At 41.0% G+C, this 21,350-nt stretch overlaps 1 protein-coding gene across 1 annotated transcript in view; it reads left to right on the top strand.

Annotated features, from left to right (window-relative positions):
* Positions 1 to 8,406: 8,406 nt before the first annotated feature.
* Positions 8,407 to 21,350, top strand: part of LOC136747528 (mucin-2-like) — a 46,874-nt gene continuing 33,930 nt past the window's right edge. Inside the window, exons 1-18 of the mRNA XM_066700408.1 lie at positions 8,407 to 8,516; positions 11,107 to 11,175; positions 11,692 to 11,953; positions 12,548 to 12,662; positions 14,248 to 14,338; positions 14,488 to 14,594; positions 14,903 to 15,113; positions 15,279 to 15,404; positions 15,651 to 15,768; positions 16,059 to 16,197; positions 16,438 to 16,548; positions 16,804 to 16,873; positions 17,155 to 17,292; positions 17,588 to 17,752; positions 17,908 to 18,002; positions 18,290 to 18,416; positions 18,512 to 18,767; positions 19,007 to 19,059. Of these exons, the coding sequence (XP_066556505.1) occupies positions 8,438 to 8,516; positions 11,107 to 11,175; positions 11,692 to 11,953; positions 12,548 to 12,662; positions 14,248 to 14,338; positions 14,488 to 14,594; positions 14,903 to 15,113; positions 15,279 to 15,404; positions 15,651 to 15,768; positions 16,059 to 16,197; positions 16,438 to 16,548; positions 16,804 to 16,873; positions 17,155 to 17,292; positions 17,588 to 17,752; positions 17,908 to 18,002; positions 18,290 to 18,416; positions 18,512 to 18,767; positions 19,007 to 19,059 (2,332 nt within the window). The 5' untranslated portion in view covers positions 8,407 to 8,437. The remainder of the gene's footprint in view (positions 8,517 to 11,106; positions 11,176 to 11,691; positions 11,954 to 12,547; positions 12,663 to 14,247; positions 14,339 to 14,487; positions 14,595 to 14,902; positions 15,114 to 15,278; positions 15,405 to 15,650; positions 15,769 to 16,058; positions 16,198 to 16,437; positions 16,549 to 16,803; positions 16,874 to 17,154; positions 17,293 to 17,587; positions 17,753 to 17,907; positions 18,003 to 18,289; positions 18,417 to 18,511; positions 18,768 to 19,006; positions 19,060 to 21,350) is intronic.

Here is a 21,350-nt window from a genome sequence, read left to right on the forward strand (position 1 = left end):
TCTCTGGTACACTATACATGGGGGAAGATCAAATGTTAATCTGTTTTGTTCTGCTACCCTGCCAACTGGGAACCAACGAGATAAAACGCATGCATTGATTTGATATTTTCAAATGACCAAGATAGAGTCAGAGGGACACTAGTTAGAGAACCAATGGCAAACTGTGATCACAATATGGTTAGCTTTGAGGCATTCTTTCAAAAAACAAGGACCAAGTAAACAATGGTCTACAATTTTAGAAAAGCAAACCTTGAAGGTATGAGGCAGCACTTAGAAGAGTTAGACTGGAGCACACTGGAAACAGATTCAGTTGAAAATGGATGGTTATATTTTAAGAATATACTAAATTTGTTCCAAAACTTAGCAAATTGATGAACTAAGAACATTGGCCAAAATGGTTTAATAGAAGTATGCAAAAAAATATCAAGAGAAAGAAAATGTTGCATAGCACATACAAAAGAGATAGAGACAAAACAAAATACAAAGAGATACAAACTAATGCAAAGAGCTTTTTTCAATACTATTACAGCAAGAGGTCAATAAAGGAGGAAGTGAAATGGGTAAAGTATCTGGAAACTGGAAGTATCTTGGAAAACAAACAAGATGTGGCAAATGTTCTAAATGAGTATTTCACAGAGGTTTTCACAAAAGAAAAGACAGATAACATGCCACAGGTTAACAATCAGTCCAGTTAAACCCTGAGAGAGATCAGGTTAAATGAGGAGGAGGTACTAAAGGGACTAGCAGCATTAAAAACATACACCTTGGCCAGATGGGATATTTCCAGCAGTACTTAAAGAAATGAGGGAAATTATTTATAGGCCGCTAACCCAAATATTCCAAATGACACTTAGAACAGGGGATGTGCCAACTGACTGGAAGACAGAAAATGTCATACCAATCCACAAGAAAGGGGACAAAACTGAGCCAGGAAATTACAGACCAATCAGTCTCACCTGCATCACCTGTAAAATGTTGGAATAAATGATTAGACAGAAAATAGAGGAGCATCTTAATGAAAACCATATTCTTGGAGATAGTCAACATGGGTTTAGACGAGGCAGATCATGATAAGCTTTTGCTAAGGTTCCGCACCAAAGACTGATCCTTAAATTGGAAGCTGTAGGCATTCAGGGTAATGTAAGTAGATGGATTATGAACTGGTTGATGTATAGGAAACAGAGGGTGTCGATTAGAGGAGTCACTTCTAACTGGAGTGAGGTTGTTAGTGGAGTTCCACAGGGATCAGTACTAGGGCCTTTGCTTTTTCTAATCTATATTAATGATCTGGACTCTGGGATAGTTAGCAAACTTGTCAAATTTGCAGATGATACTAAAATAGGTGGCTCAGCAGATACAATCTTGGCAGCACAGGCTATTCAGAGGGACTTAGATAATATTCAGTTGTGGGCTAACACCTGGCAGATGAAATTCAATGTTGACAAGTGCAAGGTAATACATGCAGGTAACAAAAATGTCCACTATAATTACACTATGGGAGGACTAGAACTAGATTAAGTAATGCATGAGAAAGACCTAGGAGTCTATGTGGACTCCTCACTTTCTCCATCCAAACAATGTGGGGAAGCAATAAAAAAGACAAACAGAATGCTAGGGTATATTGTCAAAAGTGTAGAAATGAGAACAAGGACAGTGATGTTCAGACTGTACAATGCACTAGTTAGAGCTCATCTGGATACTGTGGACAGTTCTGGGCTCCACTTCAAGAAAGATATCGCTGCTCTAGAGGCAGTTCAGAGGAGAGCAACCAGACTTATTCCAGGTCTGAAGGGAATGTCCTACTGAGACACTGAGGAACTGAACCTTTTCACCCTGGAACAGAGGAGACTACATGGGGACTTGATTCAAGTCTTCAAAATCATGAAAGGCATCGACCATATCAAACCAGAGGAGCTTTTCCAGATCAGCAGGGACACAAATGGAAATTGGGCATTCAAGATAGAAAACAGGAGACACTTCTTCACACAGAGAGTTGTCACAATCTGGAACAAACTCCCCAGCGATGTGGTTGAAGCTGAAAATTTGGGAACATTTAAAATCAGACTGGATTGTATCCTTGGATCACTAAGTTATTAATGGACACCAAACGAGCACAATGGGTTGAATGGCCTCCTCTCGTTCGTAAAATGTATTATGTTCTTAATAATAATAATAATAATATATTTTCTGATCATACTGCATGTCATAATCTTGCATTTGAATGTCATTAAAAAATACACACAAAAATAATGATACCGCTTACAGATGATAGATTGCAATCTCGCCAACAGCGCATCCTAGACCAGACCAGGTTCCCTCTATGAAGACCCCACGTAAAGAGGATGCTCAGTTCTTTGTGAGCAGACCTTCTCTCGTGACTCTGAACAAAAGTCGCCTGAGAACCACCTTGACTGACTCCCACCTATGTGACATTTTGCGAGTGACCGGGACATTATCACTTTGAACAGCTGTAACCACCACTGAATTAAGCGACTTTGTTTTCTGCACTTTCTTACTAAACCAATTGGAAACGAGTACAAATGCCACTTCTCAGAGTCCTCTTTATCCCAGTGACTCACCCTAAACAATGGGCCGAAACAAATAAAGGCCTAATAATCATCTTTCGCAACACACTAAGCAGACTTTCCTTCTGAGAACAGTAACCATAGGTCAGAAGGTATACTGGGAATTGTGGTAGTTGTCGGCACTTACTCCTATCTATTTCCTCAACTCTGTCCTGGCTGTGATGCCCTGTACTGAGGGATGCTAATATGCCATGAAGAAAGTGCTCTTCCACTGCAAGATGTTCTCAGAATCCCCACCAACGAATAATTACTTTCACCTTTTAGAAAGGCAGTGACTGTTCATACAGGTTCTCCATCCTGGATAAACATGCACACCACTGTTTGACTGCCCACAGACAGGAACAAATATACAACAAATAATTTTCATATAATTTTCCATACATCTACTGTGTAGTCTGACTACAATCCACAGGGCACGTCAATGAAACAAACACATTTTAGTTACACTGAGGGTGTTTTTTTGTCTCATTCTGCATCCTGTATTTATTTTCCACCTGAAAGATACATCTATATATATCTTTAGATCTTTCTGTTTGCAGAGTGAAAGCTAATTTACCATGATTCATGTGCACACCTGTGCCGATCAAATATGCATTCCTGCAGTGTCGAAACCGGTAAATAATTGCAATCCTGTGGTCTTTCGGCCCAGTGGAAAAACATATAGTGCTCGGCAGGGTGTGAACAGAAGTGGATTATGCTCAGATTCGAAGCTCTATCCTGGTGTTTAGAGAGGACTTGTCTGTGCTTCGGCTGCTACATGTCACATCTGTCTTTCGGCTCAGCCAGAACAAGACACTTCAGAGCACATCCTGTCTCTATCATCTCAGATGAACTGAAACAACTTGATGTCAATGTAATTAACAAGTAACTAAGCGTATTGACATAGATGATTAATATATATATATATATATGTTGCTTTTGAGAGATGTTTAAGTTGTATTATATTATTTATAGCATTATAGCCTCCTCAGTGGCATGTCCAAGATTTCATACATGGGGGGGCAAAATGAAAATAAGGGGTGGCAAGACCAACTGGTTGTGTAAAGGATTAAATAATTTGAACGTTCACTGGAAATGTGATTTAGTTAACTCAGTGTATGTATGAACCCAAATGACTCTGGAACAATGATAAATAAATCTAAACAATATGATTCAGCTAGATATAGCCTTGTGTACAGCCCTCTAATTTGAGATTCAGAGAATTCATTCAATTGTATTTATCCAAGACACAAACTTTATTTAAAATGAATAATTAATTTGCACATTAACTTGAATTGAAAAGGTTCAAATGTCATAGCCTGCTCTGAAATCAGATCATTTGAGAACGATAAACCAATGGGAAAATGGTAAACAAACATCTTGGACTGGTAACAATAGTAGCAAGCTAGCTAAATACATCCCAGAATTAGGCTTAATCAACTAAAAACCTATTAGGCCTATGATCATGAAGTTCTAGTGTTGTTTGTCATAGTTCATTTCACAACTATTTTTTGTTGTTTGAGGAAAAACACAGAAACTTAATATATCCCCTTCCTCTTCATCTTGTGTTACTCAAATCTATTCAGCATGAAAAGCCAAATAAATGTATCATAAACTCACTGAAATCTAATCTACCATAAAACAACAACACATAGTGGAAATGGATCTGTGATTGTTATAGCGTTTTTTTACTGATTTCTACAGACGTGCTCAAATTTGTTGGTATCCCTCCACAAAAATGAAGAATGCACAGTTTCCTCTGAAATAACTCGAAACTGACAAAAGTAATTGTCATCCACCATTGTTTATTCCATATTTAATAAAAATCAGACTTTGCTTTTGATTTTGTTTTTCAACATAATATTGTAAATAAAAAACAAATGAAAATGGCATGGACAAAAATGACAAAAACCTAATATTATGTTGCACAACCTTTAGAGGCAATCACTGTAATCAAACGTTTTCTGTAGCTCTCAATGAGTCTTCTGCACCTGTTAGCATGTTAGCAGGTAGTTTGGCCCACTCTTCCTGAGCAAACTGCTCCAGCTGTCTCAGGTTTGATGGGTGCCTTCTCCAGACTGCAAGTTTCTGCTCTTTCCATAGATGTTTGGTAGGATTCAGATCAGGCCACTTCAGAACAGTCCAATGTTTGTTCTCATCCATTCTTGGGTGCTGTTAGATGTGTGTTTTGGGTCATTATCCTGTTGGAGGACCCATGGCCTGTGACTGAGACAGAGCTTTCTGACACTGGGCAGTACGTTTCGCTCCAGAATGCCTTGATAGTCTTGAGATTTCATTGTGCCCTGCACAGATTCAAGGCACCCTGTGCCAGGCACAGAAAAGCAGCCCCAAAACATTAACCGAGCCTCCTCCATGTTCCACTGTAGGTATGGTGTTCTTTTCTTTGAAATCTTATTTTTTTAGTCTGCGAACATAGAGCTGATGTGACTTGCCAAAAAGCTCCAGTTTTGACTCAACTTTTGAGTGGCTTTTTTATGTTTTTTATGTCCTCCTGGGTCTTCTTCCATGGAGGCCACTTCCGCTCAAAAAGCGACAGATGGTGCGATCAGAAACTGATGTACCTTCATCTTGGAGTTCAGTTTGTATCTCTTTGGCAGTTATCCTTCGTTCTTTTTCTGCCATTCGCACTATCCTTCTGTTCAATCTGGGGTCGATTTTCCTCTTCCGGCTGTGCAGGGAGGTTGGCTACAGTTCCATGGACACTGAACTTCTTAATAATATTTGCAACTGTTGTCACAGGAACATCAAGCTGCTTGGAGATGGTCTTGTAGCCTTTACTTTTACCATGCTTGTCTATTATTTTCTTTCTGGTCTCCTCAGACAACTCTGTCCTTTGCTTTCTCTGGTCCATGTTCAGTGTGGTGCACACAGTGATACCAAACGGCACAGTGACTACTTTCCTCCATTTATATAGGCTGAATGACTGATTACAAGATTGGAGACATGTGTGATACTAATTAAATAAACTAATTAGTTTGGAATATCAATATAATCCAATTATTTATTGTATTTTCTAAGGGGTACCAAAAAATGTGTCCAGGGCATTTTAGAATATCTTTGTAGAATGAGCAATAATTCATTACTCTTCACAGCTTCTTTGCTTTATTCTATGACATACCAAAGCCATGCAAGTATACATGATGCAATAGCTTTTAATTTCATCATTTTTCAGGAGGAATGAAGCATTATTTCAATGAGCTGTAAGGATACCAACAAATTTGAGCACATCTGTATGTCTCAAAGAGATGTTGACTTACATTAGTAATGAATAAGGCAAGCTGAGGCAGAGAGCTGTATCATCCTTATTACCACTTTTATGGCATGTTAATTAAGTTTTTGCTTAAATGAGCCATAGCAGCAATAACTTAATGTTAACCACAATAATTAGGCTTACGAAAGAGATGTTCAGATGGTCTTAATAACAGCTTGCTAGCAAGTTACTTAGCACAAATATCCTGCAATTGATCTGTCTGGCTACTTATCGTTGGAAATTTTAAGTTGTGAAAACAGTACAATTAACCCTTTCCAGACGGCCCATTCTAATTTCATTCAAATACGTACAATGACAAAATTATTAATTAGACAGTGAAAAGTAGGCTAATTTAGTTCAAATTACCATAAAATCCTTTGTCAGACTTCAGACAAAAATCCTTTCGCCGTCAGCTCCCGAGTCGACAGTGGTTCTCATTCAGAGCCGTGCCATTGACTGCACTGACCACAGGACAAATTAGAAAATAGACAAACATAGGGCTTATAAACCAATAAAAATGTGTTTTATAAAACCCTTCAATAGAACATTTGTATACCATAGAATTGAAGCACATTGTTACTGAAAAGTAAATAAAATAGCTTTTAAAAATTCACAATAGGAACCAAAATAAAGAAATTAAATGTAAATGTTTGCTGTAGATATTGACTGAGCAAGTGTGTGAGCGAATCGTAATTTCAGAATCAGATTGCTAGCCGGGAACTTTTGCATGGGTTCCATGTTTCATTAAGATGTATAACACAAAATAATTGAAATACACTTCTACTAATATTTAAATCAATATTCAAAATATACATGTATGGTTCTTGAGAATATTGAGAATAAGATCAGTGGTGGAAAATCAATCTTTAAGGCTAGATATTTCCAAGGGAATAGTGGGTCAGGAGTTCCGTAGTTGTAATGTCCAGAACTATCCGGTGGGACATAAAACACCTGAATATGGCCAGGACACAGTTCCTGGAAGGACCGTGTGACTCATTCTGCTTCCCGCTCTGATGTCAAGAGCAAGTGGCATCAAGGAAGAATGTTCAGTGTTTATGGGGAATTGTGACGTTTTCAAATTTACATTTCTGTCATGTTAGCTAAGATAAATGTTTACACACAGTCAATTCTACCCTGGGTTCCTCAGAATAGCCTCAATGGGTATGTGCCGAGTGTCAATATATTAAAAAATGGAAAGGATCTCATTAAGGCAGCAGGGAGACGGACTTCAAAGGAGAGGTCCACTTCTGCGCATGGTGCTCTTCTCTGCACAGTGCATCAAATTCTGCCTAGAGCTCTTCTACAGAGCTGGTAGTTAAAGGGGCTTTTAGCCAGAGATGTATCATTAGCATTTGGATAACTGACAATGCTCTGAGCTCTGGACCCAATCTGTACATTAGAGGGTCTTTGTCATCTGACTTTTCACAGAGCCTGGGCTCATGAGTATGAGCGCCCACTCTCGAATCAGCTAGGCTAGAAGGCCTGGGTGTGACCGTGTCTATTCTGTTGTGTGACTGGGGTTGTGTAGGGCTTGCAGTGGTCATGATCTCTGAAGCAATGGGCCTCTCTTAATATGACAAAGCTCTGAGAGTACAAGCGAGAGGATACAACCAAGATGATGATAAAACACAGACATTTCCAATATATAGATTTTATCATCACGGGTATGTTTTATTTAATTTAATAATGATTCCTTAACCACTCACAATTACCAGCTCTTTCTCAGGTGATGGATTAAGGGGACAAATTCAAACCCTGTTCAATGTGGCTGCCTGGCATCAGATTCTGGAGAGAGAGAGCAGGGAACAAGCATCCTGAAGTGTCTCCCACTTGGCGATGCACACAGAGAGGGATTATACATTCCCTGAAGCTGGTTACACAACAAACCTGACAGACATGAGTAGAAACAGACATTCTCAGCTAGAGCCGAGAGAAAGGATACACTGCACGAATGGAAACCAACCAATAACTAATACATGGGAATGACATACACATAGCAACATAGTGAAAGTACTGGAATAAAATTATTTGTTCAGTTATTTCCGTGCTGATAACAAGAATCAATACTATGTCACTAAATGCAAGATGGATAGTAGAGACAAACCCAAAAAGACCTTGGAAGCTTGCTTCAGTATTAAAGTGCTTGAAAATATCCTGCCAGCTTCCTGTTCATTGTTTGTCATAAATTAGTAACACTGCCAAGTGACTTAAAGGAATGTTTATGAAGATTAAAGAATCAGAAATAGTTTGATTGGAAGAAAGAAAAAGAAAATACATACATTAATTAATAAATGGAAGACAAAATAAAAAATGACTAATTGAGGGTTCTAATGTCTTTAATGTAAACTGATAAAAATAGCAGCTCTCAATACCAGGTGTAATGTGGGCATCTCCAGTGTCAACACTGCTGTGTTTCTTTGAGGATTTAAAAAGTCTAAGTGACATCCTATTTACATAAAACTGTCAAGTTCAGCCCACAGCCCCACCTTCCTGTTCAGCTTCCAAGGCCCCTGGCCCCTCCACACAACTGGTATAAAACCCTCAGCCAGAGCCCAGGGAGGGCACCTTGCTGTGGAACCTGTCAGCAAACCCCCAGTGAACCATGGGGACACCGAGGATGATACCCACGTGGGCGCTGATCTGGATGGCGATGTCTGTTGGACCCGGCTCCATGCAAACAGGTGGGCAGATGGGACACATAAGTCCTCCTTGTGTTGAAATTGATCTGCTAAATTACAATTAGGGAAGCAGGAAAGTATTTTTCATAGCAAAATCTATATGTAAAATCCATTTAGTTAAAGTTTACTTTTGCTCAGCATCTTTGATTGACAGGTCAATCTGTATGTCTATAAAACACGCTGATATAGCTGCTCCCAATTTACATTCAAAGCAATGGTTTCTAAACATTTCATTTTAACGTTATAAAACCTGCTGCAAACTTTTTTCTTATTTCATGACATTTTCTAATTATCTCAAAAAAAAAAAAAAAAAAAGCTAAGGATTAATGTGATGCAGAGAAAAAAATATCTAGAATAATGTTATAATTTATTAAGTTAAGACCTTTCTTGAATACATAGTAATACATACTCATTTGCTTTTACATATGTACTAATATGAATTACAAAGATAACCCTTACAATATTCATATTTTATTTTGAATATAAATGTATATAAAGAATAGGTCATCTAATGGGTTGTACTTAAAAATAATTGTATATTTGAAAAAGAACAAAAACACACGCAAATAAGCTAATGAGGAAATGGTTTGCATTGAAGTAATTTATATAGTATGAATTGCTTAATCAGAAACATAGGCGGACTGGCCATCGGGCATTCTGGCAAATGCCCGAATGAGACAATCATTGCTTATTGAGGCTCTTGAATAATGAATCATAAGAACAAAGGCGACTCTGATATGACTGAAGCAAACCCAGAAGTTAAATATCAAAATAGTGAACAACAAATAACAGCCTCACATATACAGATGTGTCAGGTGTAACAGTGGATTAAAAATGTATCCCGATTGTTCTTTTAAAAGGAGTTCAAGAACAACAGTTACAAACCCAGCAGACTACAGACAATAGGCGCTTTTACACGGCCATTTCTGATCCGGATCAAATGCATCAGAACAGTGTTGCGTTTACACTACTATTTGATCACGATCAACTTTCAGCATCCACAGGGGTCCTCGCATGCGCACTAGCACGCAAGTCCAAACTTTATTATATGCATTTATTAAATTAGTCCTTTATAACACGGCTATATCTGTCGTTTTATCTCGTTCAGAATTATTCAGAATTGTTTTTTTCTAAGTAAAACCAACGCCCTTCTTAATGTAAGTATTTTAAATATACAAATAGTATAAAATGTTATTTTTAGCAGCCAAATAATTTTAAATTAAAATACAATTATACATTGTATGTTAACATAAAGTAACAAGCCATTTAGTGTTAATGTTAACAATATGTTGTTTATAATACGGAAAGTTGGAAAGGGTCTCTTATCTGCGCCACTGATGCAGGTCTGCCTCCTGCCTTTAAACAAACACCACGCACTAGCTCGTAAGTACAAACTTAATTGTATGTATATAATTATATGTATATGTAAGCCCTGCTATTGGCTGCTGAATCACCTTGTGTTTTAAATGGTTTTGGTGGACTCTGCTACATCATTAGACAGTAGTGATGGCAGTTCGATTGTTTTTAGTGACTCGATGCATTTGAATCAGTTCAGTTCGGTGAATCGATGCATTTGATTCAGTTCAGTTCGGTGAATCGATGCATTTCGTTGATGTCGTTCACTGATTCAGTGACTGAACCCATGCAGCCCGAAGCAGGACGGGTTAGACAGACTTGAACCGGCAAGAACCAGTCGTTCATCGCACACCACAAGAGCCAGGAAAAGTCTATATTTGACTGGTTCAATTCAGTACAGTTGTGACAAATATATATTTAAAGTCCTGTAGATAACAACAGTTTGAAGCATTAACATTATTTAGCCAACACGATTAATTAAATGTAATATATTGTTTTAATAATATCGTTAAATAAATGTCTTACGCATAGGTGTATCTCAATTATTATTAATATTAATAATTATCATTATTGCTCATTTTGTTGATTTACCTCAAGGTGATTTGCAAGTATTAATAATAATTTGTGCAAAATGTTTTATGTGTATAAAACGTTACAAAAACAGACCTCATAGTGATTTATTGTGTTTTTTGGCAGACGTACCCAATGAATACGCACTGTAATACACACACATTATGTACAGTATATAATATTGCATAAACGTCTAATCTCATTTTCTGACAGTAGTCTATACTCGGTCTGGACGCCATTTTGGCTCATACAGAGTTCTTTCTTATGCACTAAGCAAGAGGGAATTTGGAAGCAACATGGCGCACACGGTCTTCAGTCTCTAGCACTCAATCTATATATATAGATTACAGAGATGATAAAATTCATGAAGCCACACAGGTGAAATGTTCAAATGTCTGCGACAGCTCCCGAGTGCTCTCTAACGCGGGGAATTGACGTCAGCGTCTGAAATCGCTCGCTCATTTCGTTCCCTCACTGCTGAAATATAGTGCACTCACTATATAGGGAATAGGCAATGATTGAACAAGTTTGTGATTTCAGCATAAACAAAGCAACTGTTGTGGCTTTCTGCCAGCATAACTGTCTATATGTGGACACTAAATACGAGAATGTACACTAAGACATCCAGCTTCACTCTTCATTTTTCTCATTTCTGTTCATTGGTCAGACAACCTGGTGACTCCTGGCAAAATAGTTACAATCATCCCTGCAATGACCCAGACACCAATAATGCCAGGTAAGTTCAATATGCAGTGCATTCACTGGCATTACTAAAGGCCACTTACAATCTGATTGGGGGCACATGCTCCTCCTTCATTATCTGTGATTATCTGTTTAAAGATAAGCTTTCTATTGAAATATAATTTTCAAAGACAATATTCCTGATTGTTAAAGTTACTGGCTTGCTTAGTTAACCACAACTGCTGTCAAGAAAAATGTATGTAGCCAGTATCAACACAACAGTACAATACAAATTCAAACTTTTAAACACTGTGTTTACCTGTGATCTAATCTGGGACACATTTCTTTGAGGACTGCGAGATAACAAAAAACAAACCAAACAAAAAAAGACATATGATATCATGTCCATGGTTTAATTATGGTGTACTTGTTACAAACACACACACACACACACGGGTAAAAAACCCAGTGGGCAGAAAAACAAGTTATACTGCACTCAACCTGCAAAAGGGGAATTACCTATGTTAACAGCGTCCGGTTCATTGATGTCTCTGCCCCCCCTCTCCCCCAGGAGTGAGCCCGGCGCACAACGGCCAGGTGTGCAGCACGTGGGGTAACTACCACTTCAAGACATTCGATGGAGACATTTTCCAGCTGCCGTCCTCCTGCAACTACATCCTGAGCTCCCAGTGCAAGAGCAGCTACGAGGACTTCAACATCCAGCTGCGGCGCCAGGTGGTGAACGAGCTGCCCACCATCACCAAGATCACCATGAAGCTGGACGGCACAGTCCTGGAGCTCGGCAGCGACTCCATCGCCGTCAACGGGAAAGGGTGAGTACTTTGAGTACCTCCGGTCAGCCATAAAGCTGGGGTGACCTTGCAGGATGCAGCCGCACCGTGTGAATGCAGGACTATGAACACCGTCTAATTGTTTCTCTGTATCAAGTTGAAAATTAAATGGTTACATCTCAGCATGAGACATATGATTTATCTCTAGCCTTAAATCAGTTGTCACTCAACAGTACACTCATTTTGTGACAACTTTTTCTTGTGTTTTTGATTGTTTTCCTCCTTGCTCCCTTTCTCGTAGCCCTTGACTGTGACCCTACATCTTGACAGCACTTAGCTTTTACTGTCCAGGATGTATGACCTCACTTACTGTACTTACCTGTGTAAATTGGAAGTTGTAAAATGTATTATATTTTGAATTGCTGTTTTATGTAAATTGAATTTGTAATGTTGATGCCTTTACTTAACTGTATTTTTGCACTTTGTTTTGCACTTGTGTTGTAAGTCGCCCTGGATAAGGGCGTCTGCCAAGAAATAAAAATTATAAAAATAAAAACAAGAGGAACTCTCCATCACTTTTGTAGTTACTCACCGCTTATTTACCTCTAACCAGAATACCACATCTATTCCTTCCAGGGTGACCCTGCCGTTCAGCCAATCTGGAGTTCTCATTGAGAAGACCAACTCCAACATCAAGATCACTGCCAAGCTGGGTCTGGTTGCCATGTGGAATGGAGACGATGCCTTCCTGGTATAAATCTACCTACAAACTACATTCTAGCTTTTATATTTAATGTTATTATTATACTCAATACACACACTCATTATACAAACTTTGGCAGGTTGTCAGGCCACAGCGCACTCTGCCAAATGTCCACTTCCTATTTCTACTGACTTTAAGCATACAGGCTCTCTGGTATAAAAAAACAATACAAAAACTGTAGGTATCATAAAAATGATGATGTTGGTTCAGGCAGGGAGCATCCCTCCTGTTTGTCCAGCCATCAGCAATCTCCAAACTTACAGAACAAACAACAGTGATGAGAACATGCAGTGGGTCTCTCACAGCAAGTGTATGAGCAGTCTCTTCTATTATGTTTGGTGATTTAGAGGCATCATTGGAACAACACCACCTACCCCACGTGTCATACAGATGCAACTCCTGAAGAGTATCTAACTCCCAAAACTAACTATCCATCTTTCTTACTAACACATATCAATGAAGTTTCACTAAATATCACTTAATATGTACTATACAGACAGGTGACAAATTAAAGGATAAACCCACATAAAGTGTCTCAGTAAGGTGTTGGGCACCACGGGCCACCAGAACAGATTGAATGCTCGTGGCACAGATTCTACAAGTCTCTGGACTCTACTGGAGGGATGGACACCATTCTTCCAAAAGATATTCCCTCGTTTGGTGTTTTGATGATGGTGGTGATTCACATAATTTTCATACTCATCACACCATTCAGTGAGCCCTCGTGCCCTGTGGATGGGGCATTGTCATCCTGGAAGAGACCACTTCCATCAGGAGAGAAATGTTTCACCATAGGATAAAGGTGATCACTCAGAATAACTTTGTAATGATTTGCAGTGACCCTTCCCTCTAAGGGGAGAAGTGGACACAAACCATGCCAGGAAAATGGCCCCACAACATAACAGAGCCTCCGGACCCCCTCACTGTAGGGGTCAAGCAGTCAGGCCTGTACCATCCTCTTGGTTCCCACACATGCACTCGTACACTTGTCCAGAACACGAGTCAGTTGAGCGTCTGTGTGACTGAAGCTGCTACCATTCGTGCCCCAATAATGACCCTCTTTCAAAGTCACTTAGATCCTTTCCTCTTTCCATCTTGATACAAACTCGAGGTCAGCTGGGCCTGCTCAGCATTTTTATACATGCCACAGAGCATGATAGGATGTTCATTGATTAATTGCATCATGCAGTACACCTGTTTGGAGGCATCTGCATTTGTTATGTTCCTCCACTCATTTATTCAGGTTTTTGCTGTAATTTGTCACCCATCTCTATATATATGCATATATACTTATACTATTGATTCCAACAATCTGTTCCTATTGGATATGGATAAAAACATATTCATAATGCTTAATGCTAAGTTACATGAAATTAGAAATACGATAGAAAATATTTAATTCTCTCAAAACCAGCAGTGAAATATAAACTGTATTTGCTAAACTACTACCAATGTATCTCTGCATTAATATGATTTTATTTTACAATACTACACATTATGAAAAAACATTTCCAGAAGAGCTTTTCTAGATTTCATACCATGTGAAAGTCACTCTGTGCCTTGTGTTGTGCAGCTGGAGATGGACAAGAAATACAGGAACCAGACCTGTGGGCTCTGTGGGGACTTCAATGGGGTCCAGCTCTATGATGAGTTCATTAAAGATGGTAAGCCACTTCTACCTGCGACAGAAGGACACTGAGTGACTGTAGAACAGTATGTCAGCTTCAGCTGTCAGTGTTATATCACATTGCATTAAATGGAATATCAAGATATCTCTGATACAAAATTCAAATTCTCAAACTCACTTTTAAAGGCATTAAAATATCTCCCCTTGACTTTGGACACTTCTGGAAGATGGACGGCCCCACAGAAACCTGTGAGGAACCCATACCTGTGTCTGATAGGAACTGCTCAGGGCTGGTAAATGTCTTAATTCCTCTCTTGCTCCAAAGCTCACAAAAGAAAATGAACAGATATTGTTCAGATATGCCTTCTCAATGTCATGATCAATTCCAAGATAAATGCCTGAATGTTAAAGTCACTGGCTCAGTTACTTAACCACAGCAACAACACAGTAGCCATTATCACCTCAACAGCACAATGCAAATTCAAGTCTCTTAAACAGTGTGTTTGCCTGTGGTAAATTAAGTCACTGTGTGTTTCACTGCATTACAGTGTCATTACAGGTGCAATAAATCCCTGTCCTTGTTGCTCTTTCATTGTCACAGACATCAGTGTGTGAGCAGCTTCTGTCCAGTCCAGCTTTCAGCAGCTGTATGAGCCTGGTCTCCATTGACTCCTTCATCCAGGCCTGTGTGGAGGACATGTGTCACTGTGGCAGCAGCACTTTCTGCCTGTGCAACACACTATCTGAATACTCCCGGCAGTGTGTGCACGCCGGCGGACAGCCGCAGCAGTGGAGGACCGCAGAGTTCTGCTGTACGTCTCCCCCCAATCTTCTGCTACTGTCTTCTTGTGTTATTTTACTGAAGGAAGCATTAGGCTTCATGTTGAGCTGTCATGAAAATGAAAGAAGTCACAGTGCAGCTGCATATAAAACTAGACAATCCATTAAACCTGACTGAAGCCTCCTGTGTTCTGCAGCTAAGAAATGCCCTTTCAACATGGAGCACCAGGAGTGTGGGATCCCCTGTGCTGATACCTGCTCCAACCCAGAGAGAGGCCAGCTGTGCGAGGACCACTGCACTGACGGCTGCTTCTGCCCCCCAGGTACCTGCTGCTCCACTGGCTGGAGCTCCTCTCTCTGCTCTGCACTGCTCTTCAGCCTCACACTGCTTGTTGCCCTGCCCGTGACTGTGCAGCGATTGGGCGAGCTTGTGTGTTTTGCATGATTACAGCTGTACTAGCCTGGATTACTGTATGTTATTATACTAGAGCAAAGTCAAGTTCTAAGTCTTCCTGGCTTCATACACTCTGATAGGGCTTTTCCTGACTGACTGTGATTGTCTTCCTAAGGCACTGTCTTCGATGACAGCAACCAGACTGGCTGTGTCCCAGTGCAGCAGTGCTCCTGCAGCCACAATGGAGACACATACAAACCTGGAGAGTCCTACTCCAGCCACTGCAGCCACTGGTGAGCAAGGGCCCACTTTCTGTCCTCTGTCACAGGGCGCAGGCCAGCATGCATAATCAGACAACATCATCAAGGGAGACAAGACATGTATCTGGCTAACTGAAAGAGTATTGAAGAGAAGAGTATGTTTTCACCAACCTATAAGTATGAATACATTAATAAATAACAATAATACATCTGATAGAGCATCTGAGCTACTCTGCAAATGCTTAGAGTGAAGAAAGTTTTTGATGCAACGCAACACGTGCTTCTAGCAAATGTATACATCAGCTCTGTAACTGTCTGAGCAGCACCTGCAATGGAGGCCACTGGAGCTGCCAAGACCTGGACTGCCCGGGGACCTGCTCTGTAAAGGGAGGCTCCCACATCACCTCCTATGATGGGAAACCCTTCACCTTCCATGGAGACTGCTCCTACGTCCTCTCCAAGGTGAGCGATACCACTTACCATTGGTTTGGATTGGTTTGGTGTGTTTTAAAAGTATCTGGAGCGACTAGTCAGCTGTATGGGTTTACATTTTATTGAAGGTCCTGCTGCTGTGAATGCATACATCTTTCTCTGATTGCATACTGATCTCCTATCTTACTTCCTGATTAATAACAATGTGAATTGTTTTTCATTGCACACTTCCTTGTTTCTTGTCTTGTGTTGTTCCTGTTTCTGCTGTAGCAATGCAACAGCAGTGCATTCACAGTCCTGGGAGACCTTGTCAAGTGTGGACTGACAGAGACTGAGACCTGCTTGAAAGCTGTGACCCTGGCCATCTCAGGAGGAACAACTGTAAGTCATCTTAAAGGACTTTCTTAATTGACCACTGACATAAATACAGACAAAGCAGGCTGGGAATTACCCCAGCTAAGAGAAGAAGCACCTCCTTGACTGCGTTTTGTTCACTGAGGTTGGAAATGACCCATCCATGCCAGGACAAGTCTTTCTTCAAGTCTGACCTGGGACAACCAGTAAGCAGTAGCAAATGTATCAGCAGTAAAAGCTACCAGGATCTCTGTGTATTGACAACACATTTGTAATTCCCAGGTGATCAGCCTCCGGCCTTGTGGAAGTGTTTTTGTGAACGGCATATTTTCTCAGCTGCCTCTGTCCACAGGTGAGACCCTTTCCCTCATCAGTACTGTAGCTGCAAATAACGGAGGCATGGGCTATACTGATGTGTCTGTGAAATGCTTAGAGAGCCTCTGGGAACCAAGTGAATGGGCGCACTGGAAGCGGGTAACTGATGAACGGATTTGCAGGGCTCTGCTCAGTTACCCAGTTTGCAGCTGGGTCTGTTGGCACTCATTGTTATCCAATTCAATTAACTGGTTTCAGTCTAATGCTAATGCTCTGACCCTTATTTGTTGAATTTTCTGTGTGTTTTGTTCCTCACAGCTGACGTAATCATCTTCAGACCTTCCACATTCTACATTGTTGTCGAAACCTCCATGGGGCTCCAGTTAGAGGTCCAGCTCACCCCAATCATGCAAGTCTACATCACTGCCAGCTCCTCCAACAAGGGGATGACATGTGGTAAGCCTAGCCTCAGCACTACTGACCCCACCCCCTGATCTGTGAAAGCTCTAGAGCCACCTGTCTCACATGAAGCCCTGTATTAGCACTAGTTTTCAGTGACTTTTCTTGCTGTTTTCCTACCTTAAGATAACTGATGCAATTTCCCCTGATTATAGTCACACAGCATAAACATCTGAAATTAGGGGAAATTAGCCAAAAGCATCAAGACAATGGCCACAATATGAAATTCTATAGCCTCTGATAGCGTCAGAAATATGGTACATTACTGACTTATTAATTTTGCTTACTCCAGGTCTCTGTGGAAACTTTAATAATATCCAAGCTGATGATTTTATGGCCTTGAGTGGGGTAGTGGAGGGAACAGCCGCAGCCTTCGTCAACACCTGGAAGACCAGAGCCAGCTGCCCCGACGTGACGGACAGCTATGAAAACCCCTGCAGCCTGAGTGTGGAGAACGGTACGGCATTCTGGGACACCAGTCTGTGTCAGTTCCTACCCCCATGCCTTAACTACTGACTGGGGTTCTGTACTGTTCAGGGGTCTGGGAAACTGGGCTCACACATTATAAGGAAATACATATCTTATCCTCACATTTCTCTCCCCATTTCACAGAGAAGTATGCCAAGTACTGGTGCTCCATGCTCTCAGACCCTAATGGAGTGTTTACTCCCTGCCACTCTGTCATCAACCCAGATACCTACAAAGCAGTATGTGTCTCTTTACTTCTCGCACAACACAACCATCAGGAGGATACAATAGTATTTACAAACAGACAATTGATGTTTTTCTACTGCCCTCAAAATATAATATAATAGTCTGCACCCAACAAATATCTTTATTTGTGCAATAAGTCAGGCAAACTGGTGTTCTGTGAGTCAGGATACTTCTGGCACCTATTGCATCTTGATCATTGTTAATAACTAGAGACGAGACAGTTTTCTCCTTGACGAAGGCTTTTTCAATGTTAACCTACAGCCTCCTTTCCTCTCCCCAGAACTGCCTGTATGACAGCTGCAACTGTGAAAAGAGCGAGGACTGCATGTGCGCTGCTGTCTCCTCCTATGTCCACGCCTGCGCTGCGAAGGGCGTCACGCTGGACAGCTGGAGATCCAGTATCTGCAGTAGGTGTCTTCAGGCGTCAGAAGTCTGGGGTTTCAGGGACAGTGAACTGAAGGTGTTTGTGCTGAGACTGAAACCCTGCTTCTCCGCCCCTCAGTCAAATACTCCAGCAGCTGCCCCAAGACCCTGGTCTATGGGTACAGCATGACCAGCTGCCACCGCACCTGCCGCTCCCTCAGTGAGCCTGACCACACTTGCCAGGTCCAGTTCGTGCCTGTGGATGGCTGTGGCTGTGCCGAGGGGACCTACATGGACGAGGAGGGCAAGTGTGTCCCGCCTACCGAGTGCCCGTGCTACAACAAGGGCTCAGTAGTGCCGGCAGGGGAGGTTATCAGCAAGGATGGAGCCATGTGGTAAGAGGCATCGTTCATTATTGTCACCGAACTGTGTGAAACAAAACTTTCAAAAGGTTTTAACTTAGAACAATATTGAAGAAATGCCTAATTTCCCTCCTTGTAAATATATATTTGAAAGGAAATAAATGTCCAGCTGGAAATTAAACTAGGTTAATGAATCATCTTAGACCTTTCTGGAACACAGTGCACCTGGACATCTGCAGTGTCTTTACTCTTTGATCTTGATTTATTTTCAGCACTTGCAAACATGGGACCCTGACCTGCTTTGGAAACCCAGAGCCAACTCTAAGTGAGTCTTGTTAGAATTTCTATTATTGATTAGCAACTACACTCACCTAAAGGATTATTAGGAACACCTGTTCAATTTCTCATTAATGCAATTATCAGTTGCTTCAATGCATTTAAGGGTGTGGTCCTGGTCAAGACAATCTCCTGAACTCCAAACTGAATGTCTGAATGGGAAAGAAAGGTGATTTAAGCAATTTTGAGCGTGGCATGGTTGTTGGTGCCAGACGGGCCGGTCTGAGTATTTCACAATCTGCTCAGTTACTGGGATTTTCACGCACAACCATTTCTAGGGTTTACAAAGAATGGTGTGAAAAGGGAAAAACATCCAGTATGCGGCAGTCCTGTGGGCGAAAATGCCTTGTTGATGCTAGAGGTCAGAGGAGAACGGGCCGACTGATTCAAGCTGATAGAAGAGCAACTTTGACTGAAATAACCACTCGTTACAACCGAGGTATGCAGCAAAGCATTTGTGAAGCCACAACACGTACAACCTTGAGGCGGATGGGCTACAACAGCAGAAGACCCCACCGGGTACCACTCATCTCCACTACAAATAGGAAAAAGAGGCTACAATTTGCACAAGCTCACCAAAATTGGACAGTTGAAGACTGGAAAAATGTTGCCTGGTCTGATGAGTCTCGATTTCTGTTGAGACATTCAGATGGTAGAGTCAGAATTTGGCGTAAATCATGCCTTGTTACCACTGTGCAGGCTGGTGGTGGTGTAATGGTGTGGGGGATGTTTTCTTGGCACACTTTAGGCCCCTTAGTGCCAATTGGGCATCGTTTAAATGCCACGGCCTACCTGAGCATTGTTTCTGACCATGTCCATCCCTTTATGACCACCATGTACCCATCCTCTGATGGCTACTTCCAGCAGGATAATGCACCATGTCACAAAGGTCGAATCATTTCAAATTGGTTTCTTGAACATGACAATGAGTTCACTGTACTAAACTGGCCCCCACAGTCACCAGATCTCAACCCAATAGAGCATCTTTGGGATGTGTTGGAACGGGAGCTTCGTGCCCTGGATGTGCATCCCACAAATCTCCATCAACTGCAAGATTCTATCCTATCAATATGGGCCAAAATTTCTAAAGAATGCTTTCAGCACCTTGTTGAATCAATGCCACGTAGAATTAAGGCAGTTCTGAAGGCGAAAGGGGGTCAAACACAGTATTAGTATGGTGTTCCTAATAATCCTTTAGGTGAGTGTATATTGAACTTATCCAAATTAAAGGTGGGGTATCATCATTTTTGACTTTTTTCAGAATACACTTGTGAAGTTTTTTTTGCTGGTAGGTCAAAACTACTTTTTATTTGTTTTTATGTGGCGGTTTGAACGCTAGAAGTGTATAAGAATTAAGTCTGAAGTGAAATGTCCAGCTCACGCAAAGCTGCAGCTAATTTATGTGTGACATCAGGTATTAATCACCGTCTATAAGGCTGATTTGCTGTATTAGCGCTAACAGAAACCCCTTACCAAACAATAAAAAAAACGCACCCAGGGGAGAGATTCCATGGTAAATACGTATATGATATATGGTTGCATCCAGGTACATAACAACAGTGTCTCTGCATTATTAAGGCCCTAAAATATGTACAGTGAAGAAAAGAGAGACAAGCTGTTTTGTACAGATTTCCGAGCTGCCACCTGACCCGCAATCCTGGGACATTGTGAGACAGGATGGGGTTCAAATTTATCTACAAAATTTAAATAAATTAACATAAGAATATAAGAAAGTTTACAAACAGGAGGAGGGCATTCGACCCATCATGCTCGTTTGGTGTCCATTAATAACTGAGTTATTCTATCCAGTCTGATTTTAAATTTTCCCAAGTTGTCTCTTCAGCCACATCGCTGGGGAGTTTGTTCAAATTGTGACGCCTCTCTGTGTGAAGAAGTGTCTCCTGTTTTCTGTTTTGAATGCCTTGAAGCCCAATTTCAGGTTCAGTTCCCTCAGTCTCTCAGTAGGACATTCCCTTCAGACCTGGAATAAGTCTGGTTGCTCTCCTCTGAACTGCCTCTAGAGCAGCGATATCTTTCTTGAAGTGTGGAGCCCAGAACTGTCCACAGTATCCAGATGAGCTCTAACTAGTGCATTGTACAGTCTGAACATCACTGCCCTTGTTTTAAATTCTACACTTTTGACAATATACCCTAACATCCTGTTTGCCTTTTTTATTGCTTCCCCACATTGTTTGGATGGAGAAAGTGAGGAGTCCACGTAGACTCCTAGGTCTTTCTCATGCGTTACTTCATCTAGTTCTATTCCTCCTATAGTGTAAT

This window comes from Amia ocellicauda, chromosome 4, assembly GCF_036373705.1.
Source record: "Amia ocellicauda isolate fAmiCal2 chromosome 4, fAmiCal2.hap1, whole genome shotgun sequence".
NCBI classification, from domain to species: Eukaryota; Metazoa; Chordata; class Actinopteri; order Amiiformes; family Amiidae; genus Amia; species Amia ocellicauda.